The following is an 11,405-nucleotide window of genomic DNA, read 5'->3' on the forward strand; positions in this document are numbered from 1 at the left end:
GCTTGGCATACCAAATTTTATCTTTACAAGGTCTTATAGACCTATAAGTCCTTCATATTGTCTTTGGTTAACCCAATTTTATTCGACAACCCTGCACGGACAAATCAACCAGAACCCAGGAGCTCGATATCGACTGCATATGTCAATCGCATCTGCTTTGGTAAAGGAGATCATTTTTGTTTCGATCTCTTTATATCATATACCCACAACTCAGACATTTCGACGGTCTTTCCCGCACTCCACGTCTCGCTGGATATCCCGGTCCTTCTCTGCCAGACCTGCCATGACTATCCCCTCCAGCAAGATCCGCGCACCCTGGCGTGACGTTTTTGATTCGCATTTCAATAAAACTCCCGACTACGACTTCACCATTGCCACAGTTGGGTATGATACCTCAGGATGCCCAGTGCCCCGGGTGCGAACCTGTGGCTTCCGTGGTTTCTTTCCAGAGCTCGAGCTTCACCCGAATGGGAGAAAGGACATGGCCCAGCAAGTGGAGGATGCTGGAAACCCACCGATCTACGAAAGCGACATGTTAACATTTACGACGGATATCCGAATGGAAAAATTGGGCCAGATCCAATCATCAGGGAATGCCATTGAAGCCATGTTCTGGCTCAAAGATTTGAAAGTACAGTGGCGCATCAAAGGGAAAGCATATCCAATTGGCGATCCCAATGGAAAGGAAAATACAGGGGAATGCATATCTCAGGAAGCAATTAAACCCGGCCTGAGATTGAAGACTCGCGATGATCTTGCAAAGTGGACGTGGGAGAAGGCCGTGACCAAGTATTTTGCCAATCATTCTCCTACAATGCGCGGTAGGGTTTCCTTTTTCAGGTGGCTGCCTTCAAATAGCCGTCCCTTTCACATTATTTCCCTCCATCAATTACCTTCAACCCTCAGCTCTCGCCCCTCAACCTCACGCCCATCTCTGTGTCCATACCTCTTTGTCGGCAGGCACCGACTCACTGATTTGATTGCCTCCTCACTAATCCTATTCCTACCAATGCTGACTGAAGTCCCAGGCTCCTTCCGTAACCCATCTCCTGGTAAACCAAGATCCCAGACACCCGATAACCCAGATTTGCAATTCGGACAGAGAGTCACAGACCTCCACGATCCTATCGCGCGGGCAAACTTCAGAGTTGTTGTCATTGTGCCTGAGGAGGTTGAACATCTAGATGTTTCTGACCTTGATGATGCTCGACGAAGGAGCTGGAAGTTAGTCAAGCACAGCCATTTAGAGAGCCAGTCCGACAGTCTCTGGGTAGAAACAGAACTATGGCCATGATCGATCAATTCTTTCAATCAATCAATCAATCGATCTCAATCATTTTTGTTCAATCTTAGGCTCCAGGCTTCCTCTTTATATGCACACTCTTCATTGTCACCTAAGACAATAAACCTGTGTATTGTCTCATCGTAATACGCATCTGGGGTCTAAATTATCACAGTTCACAGCATGTTACTGTTCTCAACTTGATGCTGGATATGCCAGGAACTCATCACAGTAGCTGCCTGGACTCACAGGTATTTAATCACAAATGCTTACAACATGTCCGACTTCTTTTCTTCGACAGCCAGTGTCTGCAATCTCTGCTTTCTGCGTCTTCTCTCCGGCCTCCATTGCGCAATCCTTCCTTTGTCAAGCTTTTGACAAATGCCAAACATTATGGCAGGTGTCAAAGATATCAGCAAGAGCAACGCCACAACCAGTATGTTCCCAGCTTCCACCATTTCTCCCTCTTCCTATCTTGTTCCATCCTCACGCTGGCATCCTCAACAGCCTCGCTGGCTGAGGTGGCCGGCCATACCACCAAGAAGACCCGCACCAAGCGGCCCGTCGCTGTGTGCGACGACTGCAAGAAGAAGAAGAAGCGGTGCGCGCATCGCAAAGTCGAGGCCGAGAGCGAGCTCGAGGAGATCACAGCCACTGTCATGGTCCCCGCTAGCTCGAAGGAGAGTGTGCAGACCCGCCACTCTCGACGCAAGCCTGAGGAGAAAGTTTCAGTAAGGAGATTGCCCGTACCCAATTCTCATGACGAGATACTGACCCTGGGAAACCCCAGAAGATCGTGAACACCACCTCCGCGGTGGCTAAGCGCCCTGCCGTCGCTGACGGCTCCACCGAGCCCGAGACCAAGCGGGTCAAACGCTCCGCCACTCTCAAATTCCCGGTCCTCCGGGCTGCGAGGACCTCCAGTGATCAGATAACCCCTCCGCTTGAGGGCTCTGCATCGCTGGCGGTTCATGTCGTGCTCTCCCGAGAGCTTGGGAAGCGTCTCGACGAGTTTGAGCGCAAGTTCCAGCTCAGCATGGAGGCACACAAAGCCACCATGGAGGCTGGGAAGGCTGTTAAGGAGGCAGTTGACCAGTGGGTGGCTGCGTGGACAGCCGGGAAGTGAGGGGTAGGAGAAGAGGAGTGGAAGAGAAGGGAGTCTCTTTTGTGTTCCTTTTACTTTATTTGAAAGTGGTCTCTGTGTTTTGGTGGAAGATGTACAGGTGTTTAAGAAGATACTCTCATACCGGTGTACCCAACCTACAGTGATAGACAATGTATGTGAGACCCGCTCACAACTGACAGGAGTGTATCTTGATTTGCCTTCTGATGAATTTCAATTCCTATTAGGATATGAGGTTTGACTGGGGTTGCCTAAGCTGCTTCTCTGTTCAAGATAGGCTCACGACGTTTGGGAAATCCTAGGCTGAGAATCAGATCATTCCAGGACTATGTCGAACAGGCACAAAGAGGGTGAGTGGATGTTCCAGTTGAAGACAAGGAGCATCTTGCTCTGTCATGGGCTGAAGGATTGAGCAGCCAGAACATCCCAATGATTATGCGCAATAATATATAGGATAAGGGACAGAATCATCGGTTCTCTCTGGGTGAGATGGTCAGCAAAGCCCGGTTACTCCTGCATGGGGTTATGCCAGAGCAGCCCGAACTTGAGACCGTCACAAAAAAAATCATCGAGGCGCTTATTCCTAGGCATAGGAGTTTGAAAGCTGTCAATAAGACCTGCAGATTGTGCCATGTGATATGATGACTAGCAAGAGGCAAGAGACTTTCATGCGCTATTTGTCAAACGAAGGGATAAAAAATTCCATTTCTTTCACCTGAGATCGAGTTGTATGTCTGAGAGCGCATAATATCCAAGACAAAGTCATTTTTTTGTCGGCATAGATATCCGCCCTCATTCTTGCATTTCTGGTTTTCTTGAAGATGCTTTATATGATTGCTAGTATCATATGTCCATTAAACAGGGCTCCTAGTTCGTGATCGGCCAGAAAATCTCATAGAAAAAGGGGGCATCTTTGGGTTTTACATGTCTGCAATGAAACATTCTCCGGGATACGGGCATCTTGACCCAACACTTTGGTCGTTCGGTAAACTTCCTCTCTGAAAGTGGAATTAGGGTTGTTCAGGGAAATACTCATGGAATTTCAATAAACTGACAAACGGAAAATTCGGAGGTGGCGACCACAGTATGCCTGTTCTTTGTTTGTTTGTCATGATTTGGAATTGTATGCTCAAGAGCCGATTTCGTCAATCTAGACCTGTACTTCAACACGGATGGCTGCGGGCGCATTGACCCAGGCGGTGTTCGTATACGATAGCTTCGGGATTTCCGAGGTGGAATGTTTGACCTGCAGTCTTCCTGTTTCAATCTTCTGATCTGTAAGAGCTCCCGGCCACTTGACGATGTAATTGCTTCTTTCTCCTTCCAAGTTATATTCCGATTTCAAGGTAGCCCCTCGGACAGAGATTGCTTGGACCAAATCAGAGCATAAGAAAATAGATGGACAAACCCACATCGTAGAGTCCAGATTCAGGGGTGTTTGAATTCTTTTAGCAAGTTTGAAATGATAAGATCACAATCTCGAGTGTAGCTTTGATCTCCCCAAGCAGGACTCAGCCAATCCCTCTGGTAATGGCCCTGGTATTGGCTCATGATCTTCCGGGCGTCCCCTAGAGGGCTCGGAGCTATCACGTGGAGTCGATACACGTGTGGCTGACGAGGTCAATGCCCCGGTGCATGAGAGCGATACAGTTCTCTCCTTGCGGTTTCAACCCCCTTCGGTGCGTGCCCATCTTCGATCACATCACATCGTTTGGCAGCCAGTCTGAATCATGAGGATGAAGCCGCAGGCATCCGCAGCTCCCACATTCGCTTCTCGGCCATGCCAAAGCCTGCCAATATTTGAGTGCCAGCCAACTCCTCGATGCATCGGAAATAGCCCACCACCGCCGTGGCAGTATCAGGTACAGCGCTCGGACCGAGCAGGAATGTACCCAAAACACGGAGTCAGGGCGAGTATTGTATACGCCTGTGGGGAACCCTTACGGGCCTTAAACATACAGCCAAGATTGACCATGTTCCCTAGTGCTTGCCAGATTTCTTCTGATCGACGAATCATAATCCCTCATCTTTGCGACGGGGCCACCCGACCCTCATACCACGGGCTGTCCCGGCTTTCCGCGCAGAAAGATCGTCGGGCTGCCGGGGATCCATAGTAGCTCTCCTGTTGCACTGCTGTATTATTACTCTGACATCCTTGGAACCGTGATGCGTCTCCCTCGGAGTTCAAGGAGAAAAATACTCAAGGCGACCGTTACGTGTCATGTCCCTCTTGGGAAAGGTACCCGCCTCGTTTGAGTGATTTCTGACCCCCCTGGCCCCATCCGGAATCCTACTGGATCCCTTCCATGACCTTCTGGTTGTAAAATTTGAAGCGACGGCGTAAGGCCTCTTGCCTGACATCGGTTCCTACTCTGATTCATTTTTTGCCATGCTGTCTGGGCTTTCTCACGGCTGTTGCTGCGCAGGCGCCGGGTCAACCACGGAGACATAAGCCACGGTTGAAACGAAGGAGCATCAACCGCCCATTTCTTCTTCACCCATTATCGAACATGGCTCCCGTGTCTTTCCGTGCCGCTCCTGGCCGTCATTGCACCACCGCACCCATTGTGGCCTGATTACTTCGTCTTGGCGAGAGCCTCCAGGGATCCTCGGGCAGAACGTGATGTCCAATTCACACCACTCTGGGAATGGGAATATCCTTCGGAGTGTCAGAGAGGGGGGAGCTGCATCCTCCACGGACCCTCACCGCTCCTTGTGGAGCTTTATGATGGCTTTGGAGATCCCTGTCAACGGAGATGGACACCGGAGCCCAATCAGTCTGCTACAGTAGCACAACACGTAGGGCCACAGTAACTGCAATTAGCCTTGCTATCCTTGTTTTGGGGGATGAAGCCACACAACCTGGTCCTATCAGGGGATATGTGGGACATGTAGGAATTGTGGACAATATGCGAAATACGGGGCAGCTTTAGGGCGTACATGTACAGAGTACAGAGTATGCAGTATGCATCCCTGGGGAGACTCGGGATTTGGGGCGTGGGAGGGGGTCTAGGATGGTAGCAGGTACTTGTGGTAGGCAATTCAGCGCCATGCAGTTCGGACGGACCGAATACACCGAAACCGAGTCCACCACTGGCACAGGCGGGCGACTGAGTTCTCCGTACGAATTGTAGCGCGGCCGACGGGCGTAGTGGCCAGACTACTGCACCCAAGCCAAGTAGTCCAGCAGGTCCGGGCCCCGTTCCTCCCCTTTCCGTACCAATACCGCCCGCCGCCATACAAATGGATGACAAAAGTACGTACAATACCCGGACAGAACGCCCGCCTCTCCCTCTTTTCGATCCCCATCCTTGGAGCCTTCTTCTCCTCCTCTTCCTCCAACTTTCCAACGCTTCACCGTCTCTTACCTCGCAATACCCGCAGGCGACTCTTTTACAACTGGAGTTACTAAAGCCTGCTTCCCGCCGTGGACACAACCCTCCATCGTTCTTCTCCGCCAACGACCTCCTGGTCCAAATCACGACTGTCACGACTCACGACCCCCCCCCCTCCCTCCACCCTCTCCTTCTTGAACACTCCACCCTTCGACATAATAGTAACTATCGGCGCATCTTTCTCGTTTAATTCATCGCCTGGTTCTACCCAAGAAACCCGTCTGCCGGAGCCAGTCGAGCTTGCACTCATCTCGTCGCACAGCAGTGTTGGTATGGCTGCTGTTTCGATGGATGCTTTGGGTGCCTTCTCCCATCTGAAGACCAGCCTACCTTCTTGGATTACTCGCGTCTCGGAGCTCGCTGCACACACGTCAACCAAACACGCCGAATACACTGAAGCCTTTCGGCAACACGCCACCCGAAAACCTCGTCGGCGGAGGAATAGCTCCGTCTGTTCCATTCACACCGATGGCCTCGTCCCAATCGCCCAAACCGAGGACCCCGCACCAGACTTAGTGGAAGACAAGCCTACAGAATTCAAGCCGAGGGATTTGACTGTGCCGGCGCAAATCGCTGGACGTAAGCGAGGCACAGATGAAGCCCCATCTCTCTATTCCAGTGACCGATATACCTTGGTGAGCACCCGGCATAATGTCATCATTGACTATGATGGACACACCCAGAAAGTTTTGGAAGAGGTGGTACGGGATATTGGTGTCGCCAGGAATCACATTCGACGAGGGAAGATGTCGACGATGTCTCATGTCGGTCTTAGGGCGAATTTGTTAGGTAAGACCGCATTGGGAGGTAGTCAACTTGGTCAATCGGATGTGTTATCCTATGTCCGCAGCACGCGTACTGCCAGTGGCATCGTTGGCGTGACCGGCACCGCGGGCCCTCGCAAGGAATCCCCATATGACTTTGCAGATAAGCAGTTGGAACTCGCCCACGGTCTCTGCGAAACAGCAGCATATCAGGTACTCCGGTCGGGCGATTGTGGCACAGAACTCGATGGCGTGGAAGAGAAGTTCAAGATGCTGCTAGAGATGGTCACCAATGAAGTGACACGTCTGGAAGCAGAGAAAAAGCAACAGGTAGAAGAGCAGAAGGAAGAAGAAAAAGAAGAAAAAGAAGGAAAAGAAGAAGAAACCCAACCCGAAGCACCACCTGTCAAACCACCTCTGACTCCGACCGCGCAACGACTCGCCAGGCTCGCCGCACTCACCGCGAGCGTCAAACCCCCGACGACCACAACAGGCACCATCGAGGTCGACGACACCTCATCCATCTCGGCCGAGTCCATCGATCTGTCTGCATTCCGATCATCCCGCATCCGAGTGTAGGCCACGGCCATTTGAGACCGTTGTTGGTTGTTCCTTCGCGATTTAGCGTGTTCCAGGCCAGTTTCCTGCCAAAAGCATCTGCCCGCCGATTGATATCCTCGATCTATTTTGCCCCCCAGATACCATTATTTCTATTATCATTATTATTCTCATCATCATCCTCACCACCATCACCATCATCGTCCTCATCAGCTCTTTCATTTTACGAAACTTTTTCACACTTGATCTCGCGTTTAACTTTGCGGATCTTCGGCGCGCCGTGCCTCCACTCGACCAATTTGTCTCTCATTGACCACTTTCCTTGCATCTTTTCTCTGTCATTGGCCTTATTTTGGGAAACCACCATCCTGTTGGGACATCTATCTCCTGTCCATCTTTTGCATTGGTTCTCAACGGAGAGCATGGCGTTGGCGTTGGTGTTTCATGTTTCAAAAGGGCCCGATGTTTGCGGGCTCTCGGAGAGAGGTCAGGGTTTTTGGTTAACCTCCTGGCTTATCTCTAGTATCTACTTGTTACTTTTCTTCCCGCTGGGAAAATTGAGTATTCAGTTTTAAAAACGCTTCTCGGGTGCGCTGAGTAGCCTCGCGTAGACAGAGAGACTAGCACTTCCCGTCCGGTTGACAGGCAACTTCGATGACGACGTGGCATCCGGGCGAACTGCCAACCCCTACGAAACCAACGAAAAAACACCCGCGTTACTTTGGTACAATCTATTTTGTTTCGTTTATTTGTGCTCTTCGCCTACTTTCTTGCCCTATTGGCGCGTCCCCGTGGACCCCCACGGGACTCGAACTCGACTGTAACTAACTAGACCCCAGTTGGTTGCGTCTTGCTGCACAACTGCACGACCGTTGTGACGATGCCCCTGCAAGGATGCACGCCGCTCAGCGCACCGCTACTACCGGTGATTTGTCCGTGCAACAGCAGGATTCACATAACTTCACTTGCAACTAACAGAAATGGGGCCAACAGTCAGAGGAGGCGGCGGGGGGCCCAAGGCACATTGATACCCAACAGGCAACGGGAGGGGCGCATCAAAAGATCGCCGCAGGCTGTTGAATGCTGTTGCTGGCGCCATCAGCAACGGCCAGGATGATCCAAGGACCTTGCATTTGCTATTTCCGGTCGCCCAGGCCGTCTGTCCACCTGGGCGGGTCTTCGTACTCTGCCTTGTTTGGGAATCGCCAGGTTCAGCGGGATTTGCAGGCGTTACATCTACGAGGAAAAGGAGCTAAACCACATCCAACGCTTTGAAACTGCTCTGCAATACTGAGAATCGAGCGCGGCGTTCGAGCAGGAAGCGAGGTTCGTAGCGTGGTACGTGTCCTGGTGCATTGGAGGACGGTGTCACCAGCAGAGCGCATCGTGTTTACATGGAAGGCCCGACCGCGTTCGGCCCCGTTATGGGATGCACGCTGTTTCGCTTGTTCAGACGCGATGACCGGGATGGTTGCTAGCGTCGAGCAAGAGACTTTATCTCCTTCGAGTATGTCGAAGGTAAAGACATGCATGATTCGTCGACCCCCACGAGGCAATTTACGGTATCCTTCGGCGGGTCGCAGGCCGAGAGTGGGCTGTCTGTGGCCTGGGCTTTTGGAGTAGGGTCTGCGCTGGGTGTGTCTCGATACGCACTCGGGAGAGTTCGTTTGTTTGTCGATCCTGAGGGTCGGATGGTTCTGGACAATGCCAGCTGAGTTCATTTCTGCCGCCAGCCTGTCACGTCGCGAAGGCAGGGTTTTGGCGACAATGAAGCGTGGCTGGCTTGCAGATGTGGCATTATCATCAATCACATCCTGATGCGGCAAACACGACCTACGACTCGGAGTGTCTCAGCCCTCATGAAGCTGGTTGTGCGCGGTAAATGAAAAGATCCGTGGCAATGTATATAATCATGAGACCCACAGCGTCGAGCAACAGCGCATCGTCCTTCGGCTACAAAATCATAAACATATACTCTCTACCCTGTACCCTCGACGGCCTGGACATACAATGTGGGCTGAATACCGTACAAATCCCCCGGTCGTACTCGAATGTATCAAAAACAACAAATACGCCTAAACAATCCCAGCCCCGCAGCCCTTTCCCCCGGATCCCAATACCGTCGCTGAGTGGCTCAGCCCAGTGGAGTCGCAAATGACTTCCCGTTGGAGTAAGTCCGGAAGACGATTCGAACCGCGTTTTGACGAACAAAAGTACGATGCAGCGCCCCGCAGGGACTCCGAGAGCGAAAAGGGCAAGAGCACAATCTGAGTAAGGGTTTCAAAATTGGAGATAAAAAGTTAGGACTCAGGGAATAGGGAATAGGGAGTAAAGCATTGAAAGAGAAGGGGGTGTATGACTGCAGGGGAACGATTGGGTGTTGTCCCCGCCCTGATGTCAAATACGGATCCGATATGAATGCATTGAAGGGAGGGGCCTCAGTGGAGTACCAATATCAAGGCGGAGAGAGGAAAGGAAGGTCTGTGACTAGATGGATTTTTTTTAGAGCCGAAGCTGCGTGTATCATTTGTATCATGCATATCATCGTAAGAGACGCCATGTATAAATAATCTTGCTTCCGGTCTCTCCCCTTCCAGAGCAATTGAATGTCAAGGGGGGAGGGCAAGCAAATGCAGGACCGCCTGTCCTGACATGGCCCAAGGATGGACTGCCACAAGTACTGTTTATCATAGTTGGCTTTAAAGACAGAGCTGCCTACCCCCGATCCTGCCTCTAGTGGATACACTATAATTGAGAACTGAGTATGCACGCAATCTAGACTAACTTAGCGAGTCCTTCCTAGTTAAGTAAGAGGGTCTTCGTTCTCTCTCGCGATCGCGATCGCGACAATGACAAAAATCTTGGTCTGTGGCCAATGTGTTGGGAGCCTACAGGGCTGTGGAGTAGGTGCTATTACTTGCAAGGGATGTCGCCGATTGATGAACGGCGATGGAGACGCTGATATGTCGGATGTGTGGCGACAAATGTCTTGCACGTCAACGTACAGGTTCCCGCTCGCATTCTAGTATGGAGCTGCAGATCACAGGTTACATGCACATGTATGCTGTGGGGAAAGTGGTGAGGATTCGTCATCTACCCAGATTCAGTCAAGGTCTGCAATCCAGACTTGAAGCATATTTTCCCTGTTGCCGAGAGTTCTTGAGTCGAGACACGGATGTGTAGATACGTGCGCAGACGACTCAACAAAGCGAAAGACATATCTTAGCCGCTAAAGAACAATATGTCAGAGCGAACCAATAAGCTCCACAAAAATCAATGTTGCCATGCTACCGTTCTCCAAGATTAGCAAAAAGCATAATGTTTTTGACACGCAGTTCTCGGCGCACGGACAAAAACATGAAATGCCATAAACGGAAGAAACTCGCTCCCGCTGTGAAAATTCATTTGCTCACTCAAATAACACATTTTCCTTCGAAGGCTTCAAATGATAATTGTATTTTGGAATGCGTGTTTTCAGACTATGCTGTGGAACAGAAATTAGGGGACGGACACGGCTACTTTGACCACAAATTAGAAGGACAAGTACCAAGATATATATCTCAAGATCCAAATTTGCAATACCATCTTTTAGTACTTCATGAGACAAATTGATACCAAATATCGATGATTGTCGTCGTTGTGATTGAAGAAAGATTTAGATGGAGCCCATTCTGAGATTCTAAGATATTGGCTTTCTCAGACCCAACAGATAACCCAGTGGGCACCACCTTGCTCCTTGCTGCTTATGATAATCACACGGAAGGCTATAAACAGCGGTGGAGATAGAATATCTTGAAAGACCGGGATACGTAGGGAAGTATGTTATATCAGAAGACAGATTAATCGTGAATGATGACTTCCATCTAAAAGTTTCCAATCTTTTGTCATGCCTAGGAGTGACAATGCAGTCAACATTAACCGCGTATAAGTGAGATCGATTTTAGAGGATTCATATCACTTGCCAACTCGCCTAGTCTTATCAGGTTCGATCTCAAAACGAACAAACGTCAGAACGAACTTGAGTCCCTAGTCCGGACCATTCAACGCAAAACTCTACAGTTGGTTACATCTTCTCGAACAAGGGGGTGTCGCAGAACGAGTACTCAGAAAGGTCCAACTACGGTCATTCACCAAGACTTAAGGTATTCGAAATATTTCCTAGATTTGGGAAGATAAATTTCACAAAACGATATAATACATCTGCCATTCTTTACTCAACTTCGTTATGAGTGATCCTATATATCAAGCTCCGAGTCTTCATGGCAACATTCTCAAACATTATA

The 11,405-nt window shown here is 50.2% G+C and overlaps 3 protein-coding genes across 3 annotated transcripts; all 3 read left to right on the forward strand.

Moving 5' to 3' along the window:
• Nucleotides 1–139: 139 nt before the first annotated feature.
• N7462_004817 (uncharacterized protein) lies at nucleotides 140–1,294 on the forward strand (the record flags this gene model as incomplete). Its single annotated transcript, XM_057076543.1, has 2 exons — nucleotides 140–821; nucleotides 1,029–1,294. The coding sequence occupies 2 exons, from the start codon at nucleotides 140–142 to the stop codon at nucleotides 1,292–1,294; spliced, it is 948 nt and encodes a 315-aa protein (XP_056936048.1).
• Nucleotides 1,295–1,663: 369 nt separating this feature from the next.
• Nucleotides 1,664–2,408, forward strand: N7462_004818 (uncharacterized protein; the record flags this gene model as incomplete). Its single annotated transcript, XM_057076544.1, has 3 exons — nucleotides 1,664–1,718; nucleotides 1,790–2,013; nucleotides 2,073–2,408. The coding sequence occupies 3 exons, from the start codon at nucleotides 1,664–1,666 to the stop codon at nucleotides 2,406–2,408; spliced, it is 615 nt and encodes a 204-aa protein (XP_056936049.1).
• A 3,664-nt stretch (nucleotides 2,409–6,072) lies between these two features.
• On the forward strand, nucleotides 6,073–7,143 carry N7462_004819 (uncharacterized protein; the record flags this gene model as incomplete). The annotated part of the gene is made up of 1 exon (XM_057076545.1): nucleotides 6,073–7,143. The coding sequence occupies one exon, from the start codon at nucleotides 6,073–6,075 to the stop codon at nucleotides 7,141–7,143; it is 1,071 nt and encodes a 356-aa protein (XP_056936050.1).
• Between the last annotated feature and the right edge of the window lie 4,262 nt (nucleotides 7,144–11,405).

The sequence above is a fragment of the Penicillium macrosclerotiorum genome, assembly GCF_028827735.1.
Source record: "Penicillium macrosclerotiorum strain IBT 26536 chromosome Unknown utg000003l_segment0_segment0, whole genome shotgun sequence".
Lineage (NCBI taxonomy): Eukaryota > Fungi > Ascomycota > Eurotiomycetes > Eurotiales > Aspergillaceae > Penicillium > Penicillium macrosclerotiorum.